Below are 20,101 nucleotides of genomic sequence, written 5' to 3' on the forward strand. Positions count from 1 at the left end.
AGTAAATACTGAGTTTGGAGTTACAGCATTTACAATACTTGGAACCCCAAGAAAGAGCAAGAATCCTTAATACGACCTTGTAATACCCAACACCCACAACTCAGCATGCTCTTGATTTGATTTTACCCAACAATCGGAAGCTATTTTCATCAATGAAAAGGCTACCACACAACCACATGGCTTCAGTTTCAAAGAAACTTTGAAACTGTAATTCAGCAACAGCAGCTTTTCATAGTGCATGGAAAACCTGTTCTTGTTATGGCAATGAGGTGCACCATTCAAAATGAGGGAGGGAAACAATCCCCTGGGCATATTGAATCCTTTATGCATGCCTAAAGTAGTATTTTGGATCCTAGTTCTTACAGGCAACTATAAGCTGGATATACACACTTCAGGCAGTTCAAACGGTTAAGAAATTTACTAATGAGATTCAGTTAATGGAAACACAATTAACTCTGGCTTTTACATGTGCAATATTTCTAATTGTGAAACAGTGTACAAATTCAGTCTAATCCGCAATTTATTGCATTTTAATGGTTAGTTTTTAAAAGACCGACATCTTCACTTATTCAGCTTTTAATACTAAAAATCATCCCATTGAGGTAGCATCATTGTCTACAGCCAAAATGCTAGCTTTCCCAAGTTCCAGTCCACAAGTCCTCTATTTCACCATGAACAAACCACATACCACAGAATCTTGCCATTTAATTGTACAGTCATAAATAACGCCATTCCAATTATACAGCAGTTACAAAAGAGCATTTCTTAGGTATGGACAGTCTGTACACTAATAGGTTGAGAAATTATGCCTGGATTGGAGTGGGGGAAGAAAGCACAACCTGTGCTCTTCTAGTAGTGCTTGCAATGTTGTGTTCTTTAAACCACATTCTGCATGTTCTAGAAAGAACACCTCTGCCAAGTGGCATTATTGAGGGTAAGGATCTGGATGAAGTGCCATTACAGATTACAGCATTTCCCTTCTACAGTAACCTAGCAAATTGCTGTTGCCATGTGCTTTTCAGTAAAATAAAATAAAATGATATGACTTGTAAGTTCTGCTAGTGGAAATAGGGTGGCTAGGGCTTACTCATACATAAAGGGAAATAGATGTGCCTGGGTTTTAGCTTGCTCCCAGAGAAAGTACAGGCAACGATCAATTTAGGATTGTCTGAACGACACACAATCACTCACATGGCCCTGAACCTAAAGTAGCCCCAAAACATAAAGATGTCACAAAAAGGGGTGGGATTGGAGCAGAACAGGCTTACGCATGCTCCATCGATGTGCATGGGAGTCCGGAACATAACCTCCACACAAATTAAAAACTGCCTGTACCAATAATGTAAGTACTAAAGAATTAAATATTTTCATAATGTGATACTTCTGCTTTTCAAAAATCAGATACAACTATTCAAAACCCGCAAAACAACTTTTTCACTTTTTAAAAAATATATTTGTTATTAGAGTAAATCTTGGCATCAACATCTTAGGAACACAAGCGATAACTATTTACAGAATGAGGACCACCCCTGGTGCCCTCACAAGGTACCTCGTTAAGTATCACACCATGGTTCAAATGAAATGCAACCCCCTTTGGTCAAAGCTTGCTTACAATGTTCAGTATAGAAATCAGATATGAATCAAGACAGTTGTGATTATTTTACTACTCTTCCCAGATGTAAGCTCACCATCTAACTAAAGAACCACTAGAATATGGATTTATGAAAACCTGGCTTTTGTTTGCTTTTTCTACTACCATCACACTCGCATAAATGGCTCCACCACATCATCCCTTTTTGGTACCTGCAAATACACATTTATACCAAAAACCAACTTTAACTGGGATTTAACCAAGCTTCTTACCACTTTAATGAAGTGTTTGATGAACCTCTTGTTCTTAAAGCAAGAGAGGCTTAGTCATTCTTACTAGAATTCTTATGTTTTGGGGAGCCGACAGTAAGCCGAGGAGAGGAATTGAATATGTTTCTTGAAGAAGGGTGACCAGAGGTGGCAGGTGTCGATTCCCCTTCGATCGTCTTGGATGTTTCTATGACAGAGTTCCTCATAGTGTCATTCATCTCAATTACTTCAAAGTCTACTTCATTCCATTCTCTGCCGTCGTTGTCATCATCATCCTCAAGATGAGAATGGGACAATAAGGCTTCCTGGAGCTCACCATCCCCCGCATCCTTCAGTTTAGCATCGAAGGGTGATGTAGCTAATTTATACATCACGGGGAACAGCACTGATGTCATGGCTGCTGCTCCCAACGCAGAATACATGAGCACAGGGATAGCAGGGAAATGTCCTTGAAGGTAGCCAACCACTGCAGGAATACACATTTCCCCCAGAGCTGCACCCATTACAAATAATGCTGCAGATTTCCCATGGATGGTTGTATACTGCTCAATCCAGGAAATGCCGCTAGGGAAGATAGTCGCCATGGATGCTCCATATACTGCAGAGCCAAGCCACAGAGAGACTGGGTATGTACTGAACAGTGCCAGGAATAGGCATGACAGAGTGGAGCCTATGATACTCAGAAGGATCATAGTTCCAGGGTAAGAGCAAGCAGCAAAACAGATTGCCAGTCCCCTGCAAGCTGCAAATGATCCCCAAAAGAGGGAATTCAACCCAGCTGCTTCATGTTCCTTCATGGCAGCGAAGGTTTTTGCATAAGTAAAAATGTAAGAACCATAAGTGACCTCTGCCCCTACATACCAGAAAAAGAACACAGAGAGGAGACATATGACGGCACGGTGGTATTTAGCAATCTGGTATTTCTGTGTGGAAAACTTTGTCCTGTCGCGGACGGGACTGCTCTTCAAACACAAAACAAGGAAAAACAATGCAACAAGCAAAAGATAACTGCCTATAACAACATAAGACCACATAAAGTTCAAGTTTAAATGCAGTTTCAGGACTGGTGTAGCAGCAGGAAGAGAATTCACGGCAGACTGATTGTCAACATTACCACCCAACAGAACCGGAGAACCAATAGCGGAGCCACCTAGCGCCATCTTGGCCAGGATGGGAGCCACAAAAGCACCCAGAGCAAAACTGAAGTGTAAGGCCTGCATATGCGGACTGGCTTCTTCTCCCCATGTGTCCAAGGCAAGAACATTGCCACCTGTGGGGTAAAGAAAATATATAGGGTATAGTTTCCATATTCAGACTGGTTTCTTGGAACTATACATCATCACTCAAGAGCAACCTCACTCCACCTGCTGAGAACTCTGAAGGCTCCCTCAACAGGCACAGGTAACTAGACGGGATTACAGCCGAATGAAAGAAAAGGGAGAGCTGTGGCTAGTTAGCCTGTTTTCAGTTCCCAGTGTACTTTCCCAGGGTGGGAACCTCCAGTTCCTGCTTGACTTAAATTCCCATCAGCCACAGTCACTAGGGCCAATATTCAGAGATGAGAACTAGCAACCAGCTGCACCTGAAGAGCTACAAGAAGCCCCCCTACTCATGAGTTGAGGGGGGAAGAAGTGACAAAAAGCAGATAGACTAGCAGCTCCTCCATCCCCACAAGTCTTCCTGAAAGCCCTCTTCTCACACTCCCAATCCATATTCAGTGTGTGAAAAGCTTGTAGCTACTGAATCCCACCCTGCTGGTGGGCCCTGTGCACATTCAACTGTAAACACACAGGGCCTGAACAAATGATTAGGGCAACTAGGATAACCCTGGTTCCCCAATCACACATGCAAAGCCCTACATCATACTTTCACTCAGTGATCACAGGTGAGGGGGAGGTTCAGGGGGACGACAACTGGTAGCTGTATGCAGGTCATGCCAGTTGGTGAATGAACTCCTCCCCCAATTGATTAAGCACAGAGGAGGAGAGCATAAGAGGTAAGACAGAAAGGAGTTCCTTCAAAATTCTCAACAGGCAGAACCCAGGTTCTCTCAAGTGACAAGCACTATATGCAATAATATGTTTAGTATCTTAATTAGATGGAATCCATCTGCTCACCAGTATGCAGAACGAGGTCAATTTAACAGAGCATATTCAATGTCAACTATAAAGCGTCACAATTATTTCAATAACTAAGTGAACATTCCCATAAAATTCTGTAATTGTTCTCGAACGGTTCCTGCTGAAAACAGTTTTGATAATATTATGAATAAATAGCAGGAGGTGGTTCAACAGCCTCTATTCACAGAAACACAGAAACTTTCCTCTAGCTTGACAGTGACACTTCAAAGATCAAAGGTTTGCTTACTGATAAGGATTTATATCCCATACTCTTGTAAAATACCAGGGCGGTGTACAGCAATATAAAAACATTAAAATCAATCATTAAAATGACTGCCTTAAGAAATTGTTTAACAAGTGCACAGGCCAGCCAGCATAAAAAACAACAACCCTGTTGTCTTGACAGTCTTCTTTCTTCCTTGGCTCCAAGTGCTACTGAGGACTAAACTTCTTTTTCAAAGGAAAGCACTATGTTTGCAACAGAAAGATGCAGATACATTACTAGGCAAGATATCACACCTGCTTGACCCTCTTACCAGCATTACACCATAGAAACAACCCATCATTGAAGACAACAAGTTTACCTGCCAGAGATGCATTTTATGACAATCACTGCTCTACCAATATCATTTTCCATTTCTCCTTCAGAGCCTTTTCTTGGCTCCGGAGCTCTACTGGCTTCCTCCAGCATTGTGGCATTCACTTGCCGTCTCCCATTCACTGCTCCCCACTCCTGTTTTCATGCTTCCTCTGGAACTGCTGCTCCCTCACTCAGAAATCATTGATCTTTCACAATCCTTTCTTCTCTTAAACCCTCCAGCAACTTGCACTCACCAAAATCTGACTCTCTACCACCAGCATTGACACTGCTGCTGCCCTCTCCTTCAGTGGTCTCTCCTTCTGGCGGTCACCTTTTTCCTGTGGCTGCATTAGCACTGACCTTCTCCCTGCTAATCGCATTGCCTGACCACAACCACACCCATCTCACTGTTTTTCAACCTCCAAAATCCATACTTCTGTATGATACTGTTCTCCATTACCACTCCATTCTGCTTCCCTTTATCACTCCTTGATCTTTCTCAATAATCATTTCAGATCAAAATCCTTGGCTCACCTTCCTATTTGACAATATTCCCATCCATCTCCTTTAATATACATGACAACCAAAATGCTTTTTCTGTGCAGCAGGAGCAGTGAAGGATGTTATAGTTAATTGTTGTAGCTTGTCTTCACTTACCCTACCCCACTGGCCTGCTCGCAGTTGTGAAGAATATTCCTACATTATGAATGGTCTGTATTAAGAAAAAGAGGTCAGAATAGGCCAATATATATATGAACTGTCCCTGGATCAAGTGGCTTTTCTTCTTTAGGTTCTCAAAATATTATTAACCTAGCTCAAGGCTGTCATCTGAACTAGCCAGATGTTTAACTGAGAATCAATCAGTCAGACCTTCATTTGAAAATAAGACCTTAGAGTAGTATTGCCCAGAAGTGGCAACTAGACATTCTGTTTTGGTGACTGCAATCTTGGTTTAAGAAGCCTTTTGGCTTCTATCTTATATATCTGAGTTTCTAACACCACCTCTGCTGTGTTCCTTTGACCTTCACCTTTGAATTAACGACCCCATTCACTGCCTTGAATACTCTCTTGATCTTCAATAGAAACTGTTCTGTCTCTAAGCTCTTTGCTGCCTCATCTGTTTGATCAGCACCATAGCTTCTTCAACACTGTGCACACTCCATCTTCCTCCACATGGTATCTCTTACCCCTTCCATGACCACTAAAGCAGTAATTTTCTTCAAAGTGAGCATCTCTCTTCACTTTCCTGATTTAAAAATTGTAAGCCATTTTAAATTAAGAGATTCAACATAATCCTAACTGAATCATTCCAAACAGGATGAATATCATGAAACAAGTGCTGTGGTTTTATTACCTGTATCAAGGACTCCCATTGCAAACCCAATGACAGACATCATGAATGTTAACAGAAGTGCTTTATTGCACCAGGGGATGACATAAAGACCCAGAGCTGTACCCAGCATAGAAAATCCTATAAGGGAGAAATAATTAAACACACCATTTCATATTGCACTTTTTAAAAGTTACAATTTGTAATAATTTCAAATCTAAGTTTATTCTGGAATTTTTTAATTCCTGGAAAATATTTAAATTAGATTTAAGTAATAAACATAAGACATTAGTCACACAAAATACCCTGTATGCTAGTTTTACATTCAGACATCAGAAGCATGCATGCAGTATAATCTTAAACATGTCTCCTTAGACATATACTTGTCTACCAGTGCGTGTTTCTCCCAGGTAAGTGGGAATAGTACTAAAGTCTTAAGACTCCAAAAGGTTGATTGCATATTGAAGCAGCAATCTAAAAAAAGTTATTAACATGCAAGGAAGCTACCCATAAAGCTGAATTGCATTGAATTCTCACTGCTGAAGAGTCAAGCCATTTTTAAAAAACTGAATGACTTGCTTCAACGGTGCAAATAAAGTATCAAAAAGCCTGGGAAATGGGCTGTGGGAGCGAGAGAAACTTAATCCGCTCCATTTCCCCTCAGGTTGGACTGCATGCACAGGTTGTGACATACGTATTTGTGCCCTTACGTTTTTGACTATGCAATTGCCCATCCAACTTTTGTGAATCAGGGCAATGATATAAAAATCAGTATTATTCCCTGTGTACTTACCCAAGAGAAGTTGGGCATTCATGCAATCAAAAAGTATACCACCAATCAGAGAACCACCAAAGTACCCCGATGAACGGCCCACAAAAATATAAGAAATTTGACTGACATTTTTGTTCACATTTGCAGCCAGGTCTTCAAATGTGGGGCCTAGGATAGCAATGGCCATACCCTGGAAATAAATAAATATCAATGTGAAGTGCAAATCAGACATACTTTCTGTTATTAATAAACTTGAGATAAAAAAATAAAAACAATTCAGTAGGTGACAACCACTCCTTGCAATCCTAAGCACACTTATCCAGAAGTAAGAGCAACTTATATTCATGGGATAATGGGAGATTATTACTTGCAATTCAAATTTTAAAAGAATTATCTTATCCACAGAATACAAATATTTATTCTCCCATTAATTTTTTTTTAGGAATAAGATCAAAAGCAGTTTTAAGATCAATTAAATGCTCATGAAACCATCCCAAACAGCTATATTGCGAACTAACTGTGGTTTCCATATAATCATCAAAATCAGCAAGTACATTGTGATTACCAGAGCACAGATTATTTCAGTGCAAGAGGAGCCACTCTAACCAAAATGATGCGACTTTAAGGAACTACATGCTAGACATAAAACCCCACCTTTAATAGGTTGAACACCATGTCTGAGACAGAAGAATCACCTATGAACAGCACCTCCATTTTGCTGAGATTGATCTTAAATTTATTAATCCATTACCAAGACCAAACAACAATTTAGCACTTCCACTCTCCCACCTTAACCACAAAAACAGCAGAGCAACATCAGCATATGCATTGGCGACACCTGACTCAAAATCCTCAGAAACCACTAGGTGGTTTCATGTAATAGGCAACAAGATCTTCATCCTTTGACCCTACAAATATACTTCTCCTTTTTACCTGGATTTTTCTGCTGGTGCTGGTCTGAGCTATTTAATTTATATGGTTAAAAATATATATTGCAAGCTATCTTAAGGCCATCCTGGCAAAAGGCAGGATCTAAACCTAACAAACTGAGGGCTTCTATTTTGGGCCCGCAGCTGAACTACACAGGAGTGGCCCATTCACCATGTTATCCTTCGGCATCCTAGAGCCTTCCAGGTGTCTTGGGCCACAACCACCTGCAAATCTTCGCTTGGCTGCAGTGAGTGAGAACTCTAATCCACATCTCTGGGAAGGCCACGCTAACGCTCTGTATTTCAAGTACCGGTACTTGAGGAGAACAGTGCACTAATTCTAATAATAATAATAATAATTCAATTAAAGAAAAGGCGTCTGCTCGTTTCTTGGAGAAATCCGAGGGAAGATAGGCGCCCCGCAAATCCCTCCATCTTTCAGCTCTCTCTCTCTTTCTCACACACACACGTGTGTACTTGTTTTTACGCATCTATTGGCGGTGACGCCGCATTTCTGCCCGTGTCAATGACCGGAACGTGCCGAGTCCCGTCCTGACGTTCCTTCGGCTCCTCCGTGGTCTGAGGGCCTTCGGCAGCACTGCGAGGGAGCCTCGCATGGACAACCAGGGGCGGGGGTGGGGGGGGAGAGAAGAAACCCTGGAAACTTGGAGTGACACACGACCACCCACCCACCCCCGAAACGCTGAGTGCGCTCACCAGGCCCAGGAAAGCGGCGCAAAGAGCCGCCGAAGTGCACCATTTCAGCGCCCGCCGCGGAGCCGCCGCCACAGCCGCTTCCCGCTTTGCGGCGCTGTCGCCGCCTCCAGCCCGGCTTCTTCGGCCGCCCTCGGCCACCACGACCAGCGGCTGAAGGGCGAGCCGCGCAGCAGAGCCCCCGAGTGGCTCCTCCGAAGGCGCCCCTCCTGTCGCCAACGACTCACTCTCTGCCTCGCGGCGGCTTCCTCCTCCGCCTTCATCCTCCTCCTCCAGACGAGCGAAGCGAACCTGCTTCTTCCTCTCGGCAGCGCCCGCCATCCCTACAGCCGGGAGCCGCTACGGCAAGCGCCGGGCCACGTGACCCCAAGACGCACACGTGGCTTCCGCATGTTGCGCGGCGAAGGCCGGAGGGCCAGGAGGCACCTCCTCTCTGTTAAAAACTACAACTCCCAGAATGCCCTTGGAAGTAGGCCCCGCCCAGCTGTATGCCCGCTCATTCCTGTTTATTTCCGCGAAGGCCGTTCAAGTGCTCTCATTGGCTAAGGTCGCTCAAATGTGCTTTTCGAGCTTCCCAGTTAGTCGCCTGCTTTACGGAAGCGGTTTCCCGCCAGGTGAAAAGGGGTGGCCGGGTCGCTACCTGCCCTTTGCTCGTTACTATATTTTGGAGATCTGGGCTTGCCGCCTGTTGCCTAAGTGCTGCCAAGGGAACGAACATGCTGAAGGGGACAGAGATAGGAAAAGCTAGAGAGACCATTCCGTTGCCGGGAAACTGATTTCTTGTGCATTTTGGGGGTCCTCCGCCTCCCCCCACCCACCCCCGCTGCCTTTTTACAGGGACGGGAGGGAAAGCCCCCTTTCGCCATAGAAAGAAATTGGCAATTCCTTGTATGGGTATGTAAACTTGAAATTAAAAAAGAGAGAGAAGGGAGAAAACAATGGAGAAAGCCAAATATTTCTTATGGTTGTGGCTGGGTAACGATGTGACCATCCACTCAAACAGGACTTGATGCTTTTTATAACTCGGATCTTACTGCGTGTGGAAAATGCCGTGTATGGGGGTTGTCTTTAAGTGGTTAGAAAATGTCTTGCCACTGCAAGTTCCCCTTATACAAAAACTCTCTGAAGCAGGCCTTTTCTGTCGTAGCCCCAACCCTCTGCAAGACCCTTCCAAAGGAGATTTCGCAATAATGCTCCATCCCCCAAAAACTCGAGTTGTTTACTCAGACCTATTTGGAGTCCTGAGTGTTACCCTGTTCAAGAGGTGACTTGCTATTTTAAATGACGGTAACAATGTATTTATTGTGTTCTGGATCTTTAAATGTACTGTTTTATTTATCTACTCTTTTTATTTTATCGTTTCTGTAGGCTGGTATATATATATTCTCAATAGCTGGGGGGCTGGGGCGGAGAGTGGCTTAGGAGAACCCTGTTCATATAGCACCTTGCTAGGAGGTGGGGCTGAGTAGTCTGAATTTCCACCCTGCCCACTGTGACCTCTGCTGATCGACTATCTGGGTATAGATGCCCATTTGCATTTTGACAAGGCAGAAAATTCACCACCCTACTTTTTCAAGGAGGTAACAAAATATATAATACAACTAAATAGTTGGCAATGGGTTTTTAATATTTGAGACAGGGTTATTAAACCTTTGCTGTCACCACACTCCTTAAGCATGGCACATGCACAGAGAAGCACAGCTAAGAGAAAAAGCCTCAGATACATGGGGCTAAGCTATTAAGAAAAGTGAGATAAAGTTGATAGATATTTGTACTTCGGACATAAGCAGTTTTTTTGTTTTATGCAGCTAGAATGTTGATAATAGGAATATGGCTAGAAGTAAAAGTTGGAAATTTTTATAAATGTTTTCAGATTGGGTAATAACTAAAAAGGTTTCCTTGAAAACTGTTTATTGTATAGGTGGAGGAGGTAGAACTACAAATATGTTAAGAATCAAGGTTACTCTTCTAAAGAATTATGACTGGGTACTTTGCAAGTCAGTTTATTGCATTCCACTGATAAGGTAAAATGTCAAAAGACGTAGTTACTGATGCTCTCACTTTCCTGGTACTGCCCTTATCTTGTAAACAAGTACAAGTAACAAATGTACAAGTAACAAATGTATCTAAATGTAAACAAGTACAAGTAACAAATGTATCCATTTAGTTACACAGGATGTACATTCTGTACCATTACTATTTATGACGTCTTTATTTTCAACCACTGTGGTGCTGCATTCTTGAGATGGAGCAAGGCACAATTATAAACAGTTTATAGAATTCTGCACACTTTTTCATGTCACACAGTATACATTTTAAATCAAAGAAGGGATCCAAGAGCTAATTATTACAGAGTGCAACATCAGCACATTAAAATGAATCTTTTAGAAGATATAGCACGGTAAATTAGAAGTGAGGTGGGCCTTTTTCTGCCTGCTAGTCAGAAGCATGTCCAATGTGATACACCCAAGTAAATGTGTGTAGGATTTGCATAGATAAGCCGTGTGTGTGTGTGTGTGTGTGTGTGTGTAGAAATAACAGCATGCCAGTTCAAAAAATGCTTCTTTTTCATGGGATTAACTTATGCTGCAAGAAAACTTAGTATTTTTCTCAGATAGAAAGCTTTGTTCACATAGTAAAAGGTGAACCTTTTTTTACATTCACATGGGTTACACAGCAGTAACAAAAACTTCAAAGGCTAAGACTCCCACCCCTCCCACCAGCAGTAATGGGGCCAAGAGGGGTTTGGTTCCATTTATGAATACTGTAATAGTATTTGCACCAAATAAAAAAGTGTGTGTTTATTGTAAGACACATGGATGTGCCATGTGCCACTCCACTTCCATGACCACACTTTCAGATTTTGCATTGTACATAAAAATTGTGTAGAGCAGACCTGAGGGGCAATGGAGGGGCTACTGAAGTGCAGGAACAAGTTTTGCCATTTTTAAAGTTACATTACAACAATCCTATTTCACAACTATCCAGTTTCTAACATTAATAGTCCCTGCCTTAGTCATGTTAAAAGCAAAGCTTGAGAATTATTTAATAAAATCCTTGCTTTTAGAAAAACTTTGGTTAATATTATAACGATGAGACAGAACAAGCACAGATTAAACTTTTTAAAAATACTGTTGCATGTTTCTTTACAATGATTTGGGGGTTCTTTTTTATGTTTCTTTTAAAATAACCTTCAGTGGATAAACGGTTCATCTGGTATCAATCACTTTAAACATATACATGTGATAAATTGACAGATTGACGATAGATTTTTAAACATTGTCATGTGCATTGTTATACATACAGATATTGTATTAGATACCAGTAGTAAAACACTGCATGCTATTTGTAGAATAAAATGTGTTTTTAGTCAAAACAATTTTGTTTTGCTACAGTCTATTTAAATAATTTTTGTGCATGGACCCAGAGATGATGTAAATCTCTATATAATTGTGCAGATCTAGACACACTGGAACAAGCTAGTTCATTCGTCTTGCTACAGTATTTTATTTTGAGCGTTTGTCCACAAAAATCTCCCTTCTTCTATTTGTACTTTGCATAGTCTGGGAAGGCACACTGACATTAGAAGGAGGAGGGGGGAATCTCTGGAGACTTGCATACAGTTTTGTATTACTCAACTCCCAGCATGCTTCCTGAGACTTACAAAGGTTTCTTCTTTCAAATCATGAAGGCTAAGGAATATCAGTGGACTTTCAGACAAACTATTCCCAAATAGACAGGTAATAGGGAAGGTTCGCTGTGTGGCAAAGTATTTACCCATCCAATATGCAACTGCAAGGGTCAAAACCACACCTCTTAGAAAGGAAAGAAGAGTTGTCTTGCGATTTGAGAAATGATAGACCCACTTCAGGAAAACAGGAACATAACAATGACAACATGCAGATGCTCTATAAAGTGTGCAATTCCCTACCTTAATGTGCACAATATTATGCTATTGCCCCCTTGTTCTCCCTTCCCTCTTCTTGCTGCTTCTGGAAGAGAGATTCTCTCAAGAGAGAAATTCCTTCCCCGTGTACATACCTCAGTATCTGAGAAGTAGCAGCAACATCTTGTTAAATCTTAGCAAGTTTTTAACATGATCAAGCAATATGAAGGCACTTTATCAAGAACACCACCTCTGAGCATACACATACCCCTTCTGCAAGCCTCTTAGGTCCTCCCAAGACCTCACATGGACACTGAATCTAATCCAAATCTCCAAGTCTCCTTGGAAGAAGTAGTTGAGGGCAGTTTCCTATTGTTTCTACTCCATAGTTTTTCCATGATCCCATAGTGAGCAAGGAACACCGATTCTTAGCCCTGATCTTTAAGGAGCTAGAAGGAGAATGAAATTATTTTGGCAGAATGTCTTTTAGAGACCATGTAACTAGAGACTGAAGCTCTGTTTCGGATCCAAAGGCTGGTGTTTCTACCCCACTGGGGTATATATTTTGAAAGAAAGCGAGTATATAGACCACAGAAGGCAAATGCAAGGTGTCAGAGGTTTTTGGGACATTCAGAAAGGTACAGCTTGTGGTTTGAAACTTGGAGGAGTAAAGGGCCTCCCCATCCATCTTGACTTCATTACTTTCTTCTCATACCTGCTGTTAAGTACCAAAGAAAAGCAGAATCTTGCCTCCATATATGGGCTATGTTGCTTTGTATATCTCTTGATACTGCAACAGAAGGACTCAGATGCAAAGCAGGATTGAAACCAGAATGTTAGTGAAATCTTAAGCATGCCCCTTGATTTGAACTGATCCATCAAAAGAAAACACAAACAGTATTACTACACTTCGGGTTAAATAATGAAAATAGACAAATCTGATGGAAAACAGTTGCCTCACTACACTATATAATATAGGATGGAATCCAATGGGTGTCACTGCACTAATGAAATGTACCTATCAAATGTGAGGTAGGGAATTTTTTTGGCAACTACCCCTGAATCCCCTCGCCCAAATCTGGTAACTTTTCTTCCCCTTGCATCCTGGCCAGATCTGCTCTGGAGGATACCCCAAGAGAAGATTGTTGAGTGCTGGAATTGCCTTATACTGCTCCCCATTTGTGGAATGCTCTCCCCTGGGAGGCACCTTCATTATACACCTTTGGGCACCAGGTGAAAACATTCCTCTTCAACCAGGCCTCTGGCTGAATGACATTCAATACCCTTTTTAAAATGTGTTGTGGAATGGAGGATTGGTTTGTTTCTGTTTATATTTTTATTATGTATTTTGTGTTTTTTTATATTGTAATTTTATGTTGTTAACTGCCATCCAGTATAGGGCAGTTTACAAATTTAATAAATAAATAAAATAAATTGACCCCCTACCCATTCTACTGAAGGATGGCTTCCAGCAGCAGAGCAAAACCCGTTGGATTTCATTCAGTATATGTGATTTCATAATTACTAGTAACCTATTAAGAAAGATGATGTAAGAACCGTGTTTTTCACATACACACGAATAATTAGCTTATCATTAGCTCAGCAGTTTAAATTATTTAAGAAATAAAGAGTTATAAGGTTACCACGATGCCACCCACCTTTAAAATACATGAAGCAAATAAATGAAGAAATGCAAGAAGGGTTCCACTGCAGAGTTAAGCAAAAGATAAATTGTCACTATTGCATTATGAAAATACATTTTCATAGTTTACTGCAATGGTTTCCTGGGGATTAAAAGCTAAAGCTGCAATCTTACACAGCATTAGACATTCTTAAACCCATTGAAATCAGTGGTCTTAAGCATGCCAAAATCTGCATAGAATTTGTTTTTAAGAGGATCTAAAAAGCTGGGAATCCACATTACAAACCCCACAGTTCTTTTTAAAGATTAAAAATAGTAGCTTTAAGAACATTAGGATGTTACTAATAATTCCAGATCCATGCCATTCCACCATTAGGTGAATCATGAAGTTGCTGGATGCATTATGAAAGGATTAGTTAGTAGAAGGGGGACATTTCTTGAGTTCCAGAAATAGTCATATGTGTTTGTTTTAAATTCTCCTGACACATGCCCTCACTAGCATGTATTCTGATGACAAAAAGCTCCATGTAGTATGTGGAAGTGTGTTTTGAGACCATATAAAAATGGGTGAAAGGCATTTTTAGCTATTAACCATTTTGTTTTAACCTTTACTACTTTGATAGCTCTCATTGTGGCTTTGCTTTTGAAGTACAATCATACGGTACATTCAATTCATAAACAGAAAGCTAACCTAGTTCTTATAAAAATAAATTCAATCTGGTAAGAAAAATATCGGCCATTAAATAACGGACTCTGGTTCTTTTCTGGGTTTTTCATATGAGTCTGGCTCTGAGGTGCTTTTGATTTCCAGCATTTTCTCCATACTTTTCCCATCCATAGGACTAGCTTTTTCTTTGGGTTTCTTCTTTTCATGCACCCATGGGATGAAACACAATACAGCTCCTCCGATCATTGGGGGAACTCCTGCTAGGTAGAATGCTACATCATAAGTACCCAGGTGATCTTTAAGTATTCCTGAGGAAAAAGAAAATAGTATTCAGTATTCTGTGACAAAGTAACAGACCTGAATACAACACATGCAGACCTCAACTTCAATATGTTATAAGAAGCAACATTGTTAATGGAAAAAATAGTACTGATCTGAAATCTCTTGAGAAAGTTACACAATTATACAAACAAAGAAAAACACACACACAATTCTACACTTTGAAAGCAATTACTACTTTCACATGCTTCCTACACAGATTAGAAACAAAAGAATTCTGCCTACCTGCAACAGGTGGACCAACTATCATTGGAACAGACATGAAGCCCAAGAGGAATCCAATTGCCTGAGAAACATACTGTGCACCAACTAGCTCAAAGGCAATTGGTGCCATAATGCTAATGAAGCAGCCATCAAAAAGACCCATGAAGAGGCAGACAGCAATGAGACTTCCAAAGGAGTCGCATAATGGAATCATCATAGACATCAGGCCAATGAAGAAAAATGAAATCACCTACACATTGGTAAAGGAAAGTGTAATTGTAAAATCAGAATAAAGGGGCAGGTTTCAGGGTACTAAATATTATGAAGCCATTCCAGATTTTGTTGTGGTTAAACAATTAAAACTACATTTATTCAGGGAAAGGTTTTTGAAACCTTGCAATAAAGGGAGCACTTCCATTTATTTTCCATTCACTTTCATTTGGAATGCTCTTTGAGTTACCGTATTTTTTGCTCTATAAGACTCACTTTTTCCCTCCTAAAAAGTAAGGGGAAATGTGTGTGCGTCTTATGGAGCAAATGCAGGCTGCGCAGCTATCCCAGAAGCCAGAACAGCAAAAGGGATTGCTGCTTTCACTGCACAGCAATCCCTCTTGCTCTTCTGGCTTCTGAGATTCAGAATATTTTTTTTCTTGTTTTCCTCCTCCAAAAACCAGGTGCATCTTGTGGTCTGGTGCATCTTATAGAGCAAAAAATACGGTACATCTGAAAAGGGAGAAAACCTGCTCCAGATTTCAGAGTAACCAGGGTTAGGCAGCACTGGGCAGGTTGAAGCTCGCTGAAGAGTTGTCCCCAAGTTCACTTTTATACATATATATGTATACGGTAATTGTAATTTCTAAAATTTATAATAATTGTTTTATGTAATAGTTTTCATTTCATTTTGTAAACTGCCTTGGATAATAATTTTGCATTTGAAGGTGATACATTTTTTTAAATAAATAATTTATTAGAACAAAATAATTGCAAGGATATTGCATTTCCCCACCATTTAGAGAGGCTATTTGCATGCCATGGGCACCTACGGAACATTTTCTGAGACTCTTCCCAACATGTACACCACATAGTTAAAAGTTTAATTTTGTTATGTCATAAATATTTTATTGTGTTTCACGCTATCACAAGTGTGGCAATGCCCATGTAGTTCTTTATGAATAAACCAAAAAAGTAGCAATCAGCAACAAGGAAACACCTCTCATCTGCAGCAGTGACCTGCCAATTTATAAACTTTTGGAGTGAGGAAAAAATTTTTTTTGCCAGTTGTGTACTTCCCATCTCTAGTACTAGAGCAAATGTTTTTAAATAAGTCTTATTTAATAAGGGAAAACAACAACAGTGAAACTGAACCCTGTATCAAGGCAATCCTCTCTAGAACTTACTTCACTCTGCTGGGGACTAGATATAGTGCATGTTTACTGTAACAGCATTCACAAAGCATGGAAGGATTATCATCATTATCATCAATGAACTCACACACGCCAGACCAATTTCAACATTCAATCCATGGTATAATCTTGCAATCTTGGTAATCTGTCAGGCCAAGTATGGTGAAAGGTTTCATGTGCAATTTTTAAATCACTAACAACTTACTGGCCAATTCAATGTGTTTTAATAGTACCTTCTCTCAAATATATGCTTAAAAGACCAGATTCAAAATTCTGTGTTGTGCTAATATTAGGATATTGAATTTCAATATTTCTATTAAGCAGAGTCAATCACACTAGAGTTAATCTCTCTCTGCTCAGACTTGTCGTTTCCTAACATTGAAACTTCAAAGAAGAATGTAGTTAGCTTCCCTTCCTGATATCTGCAAAGTCCTGTGAATCGCTCATATGCACCCCTTCCTAATCACACAGGTGAGGAAATATTTACTTAGACCCTGATAGACAGAACAAAAGGATTTACTTGGATACCATCTCCAGCAAGTAGCCCTGCTGAGTCTTGAACATAAAGATATCCTTCTTTGCATTTTGATTTAAGTTCTCTGTGGGAGCCAAACTTCAAGAGAAACTATTGTTCCATCCTGTTAGTCTCCCTCTGATCCAACAGGCTTCCTGTCTGATAAGATTTTTCACAAAGGCAGACCTCAGCATGCCCTGCACCGGATCATAGCTGGTTGGTCCTGACTACATGGGTCCAAGCCACACATTTAGCCCCTAGCATTAAGTGGTGCCCATTTGTTTAGAGCCAATTACTGGTGGAGTACTGTATATAAAATACATAAGATAAAAATAAATCACAAAACAAAATTACAAAGTACAATATAAATATTACATAGTATCAGCTGCAATCTAAAAACAATTACAATTTCTATTCTTATCAGGGTTGTTATGTATTTGGTGTACCTGTAGATAAACCTTTCTTGCACCCGGAATATAGTCTGCAATTCTGCCAAAGATCAATCGACCAACTCCTGAAGTAATGCCAAGGCAAAGCAGAAGTGTCTCATCTGGAACATGCTCACCAATACGTTCCTTCACATGGTGCAACTGTTCAGAAACAAAAAGATGGCATGAATTCAACAAAAAAATCTACCTTTCCTAATCATAAAACGGATTTTTCTTCATGATGCTCTCAGTCATATTTTTAAAGTTGCCTGAAAGGTCAATTGGTTACTTCTGAAAGAGATTAACATGACAAAAATACAGACAACTGGAAACAGAGGAAGTTGTGGTCTGCTGTTATATTTCTAGACTGCCGTCCATCAAGCCACATGTAACTGTGGATTATTATCTGTAAACTGGCAAAATATGAGGTCTGCCAGTTTACAGGCAATAAGTACTATCAGAGCTGATAGTTGGCAATGTGATGGCATATGAAGACTCATAGATGGTAATACGGGATAATTTAAAGTTGTTGTTATGCTGTGTTATGGTAATTACTGGAAAATCAATAAAAATTCATTGCAGGGGAAGTTCGTGTCAAAGGGTCTACTCTGAGTATGAATTAATCAGATCCCACCCAAAGACAAAGAACTAAAAGAACTATAAATGTTTACAAAGAAAAATATGTAGAAAATGTAGAAAATAAAGATCTAAGATTTCCTGAGTGTTATCAAGAAAAAAATAAGGGGGAGAGAGTGACCAGATACTATTATTTCACACAATGAGAAATGGTTTAAGAAATAAATAAAGATATGTTGTTGAAGGAAAAAATATTAAAGATGGAAGAATAATACAGAATGTATGACCATTAGCTTATGAAGAGTTCAGATGAGTCACAGCATATTTAAAGCCAACAGAATAATACAACCACACACTCATTACCCCACCCACAAAACCAATTTATAGGTTCGTCAAGAAACATTGCACTGATATGAACTAGGTTTTAAAATAAAAAATGTAATTTCCTTAGACAGTTGTAAACAAAAAAACAAAAACTGAATGTAAAAGCCTAAATCTTCTGATTCTACTAAGTTTGTGAAGTATGCGACACACTGTATTTTATAATGGCATTATAAAGCAGAACTCCTAATGAAGAGAAGTGTGAAAACTATTTGTTTAGCCCTTTTTACTTATGGGTATACACTTTTTGGTACTTAACCCATTAAACAAAAGCTTGTTCTTTCCACTCTTTTCCCCCCCACAAGGCAAAATGCCTTTATTAGAGAATTAAAGTTCCAGAGAATTAGTGTCTTCCTTCACCACTGCTGTTTATAAAAGAAATTATCTGGTGCAAGGTACAGAACACATAGCTGCAATTTAAGCATAGCCAGTGCTGACAAGCCTCAGTTATCTTCAGATGTGCTTTTTACTTCACCCTTTTGCATAATGATAATAAACTTCTCTACTTGCAAGTGCACCCAATTTATTTTTAGTAGGAGTTTATTCCAAGAAAGTGTGCTCAGGAATGCTAAACTAAAACAGTTTAAGAATTTGTGGCTTAGGTTACAATACTGTGTCTAGATCTCTGTTTGCCCATCAAGCCAATTGTTCATTGCCTCTCACAGAATTGTTGAAAGGAATAATAAGGGGAAGAGCTATATATATCACTCTAAAGTCCTTGGAAGAGGGATTAAGTAAATCAGATGTGAGGAACCTTTGACCCTCCAGATGTTGTTGAACTACAATTTCCATCAGCCCCAACATGCATGGTCAGTAGCCAGAGATTATGGGAGTTGTAGTTCAGCAACATCTGGAGGAACTCTGAAGCAAAAATGACAGTTTGTTAGTACACTCACTCTAGACCAAAGAAAGGGTAATAGTAAGGCTAACTGATCCTGGAATATGCTTTTAAATACCAAAAGGAAGCAAGTGGCACTTCAAAAAGACTTAACTTCACCCATATCATAAATCTTGTACCAGAGTCACCCCACAACCAACAAAAGAAAATAACATCACAGTATTATTATTATTATTATTATTATTATTATTATTGCTAAGACCCACTTAAGACTACACACAGGAGTCTGGGAGAAGCTTGGTTATATCCTATTAACTACCCAAACTTGGATCATTGTGGTTTTGTATGTACAATGGTTTTTGACAGTACTTCTAAAGTCAGTGATTTACCACTAATGTTAACATCTGCAAGAAATGTACACACAGAAAAGCACTAAAGACACTATTTGTTTTAACTGTTATCATGCAAATGAATCATTTATAAAGGTAACAGTACTCTATACATTTTAAATGCCACTGATTTTATACTATTAGCTGGTGTGTGCCAGTCTCTCGCTTCCAGTAAGTATATACTCAGTCATTTAGAGAGTGAAAACTAACACAATTAATACTGCTCCCTTATCAACAGTAGGAAATAGAGGGCACCAGAGCTTTGCCGAATTTACCATGGACCATATGGCACGGCTGAACAACAACAAAGCATTATTTATACAAATATACAAAAATAAACATTATTTTTCAATTTTCTGTAGGTTTTGTTTCATTTCAAAAAATAATTTTTATTATTATTGTTTATATTTATATATATAGGACACCAAAATCTTTTAAGTGCTTAGGGCCTCTAAAGGTCTTAATCCAGCCCAGACTATATGCTTTGCATGAAATGTCCCAGGTTGGATTGGGAAAATTTCTGTCTGAA

At 39.8% G+C, this 20,101-nt stretch overlaps 2 protein-coding genes across 2 annotated transcripts in view; both read right to left on the reverse strand.

Moving 5' to 3' along the window:
• Positions 1 to 472: 472 nt before the first annotated feature.
• Positions 473 to 8,759, reverse strand: MFSD4B (major facilitator superfamily domain containing 4B). Its single transcript, XM_081905514.1, has 4 exons — positions 8,309 to 8,759; positions 6,684 to 6,852; positions 5,915 to 6,031; positions 473 to 3,130 (listed from the first exon to the last, which is right to left on the reverse strand). The coding sequence occupies exons 1-4, from the start codon at positions 8,624 to 8,626 to the stop codon at positions 1,914 to 1,916; spliced, it is 1,821 nt and encodes a 606-aa protein (XP_081761640.1). The 5' UTR covers positions 8,627 to 8,759; the 3' UTR covers positions 473 to 1,913.
• Positions 8,760 to 10,292: 1,533 nt separating this feature from the next.
• SLC16A10 (solute carrier family 16 member 10) overlaps positions 10,293 to 20,101 on the reverse strand; it is a 43,523-nt gene continuing 33,714 nt past the window's right edge. The window contains exons 4-6 of the mRNA XM_081905526.1: positions 17,407 to 17,550; positions 15,065 to 15,293; positions 10,293 to 14,808 (exon numbers count right to left, since the gene is read on the reverse strand). Of these exons, the coding sequence (XP_081761652.1) occupies positions 14,573 to 14,808; positions 15,065 to 15,293; positions 17,407 to 17,550 (609 nt within the window). The 3' untranslated portion in view covers positions 10,293 to 14,572. The remainder of the gene's footprint in view (positions 14,809 to 15,064; positions 15,294 to 17,406; positions 17,551 to 20,101) is intronic.

This window comes from Podarcis melisellensis, assembly GCF_964234715.1.
Source record: "Podarcis melisellensis genome assembly, chromosome: 3".
Taxonomy (NCBI): domain Eukaryota; kingdom Metazoa; phylum Chordata; class Lepidosauria; order Squamata; family Lacertidae; genus Podarcis; species Podarcis melisellensis.

What these genes read in the sequence shown, in the direction of transcription:
- MFSD4B (XM_081905514.1), bottom strand. Translation starts at nt 8,626, where the DNA reads ATGGCGGGCGCTGCCGAGAGGAAGAAGCAGGTTCGCTTCGCTCGTCTG. An exon ending in GAATGCCCAACTTCTCTTGG is followed by an intron (nt 6,032 to 6,683) that starts GTAAGTACACAG and finishes TCTCCCTTATAG; the next exon opens with GATTTTCTATGCTGGGTACA. An exon ending in AATGGGAGTCCTTGATACAG is followed by an intron (nt 3,131 to 5,914) that starts GTAATAAAACCA and finishes TTTACCCCACAG; the next exon opens with GTGGCAATGTTCTTGCCTTG.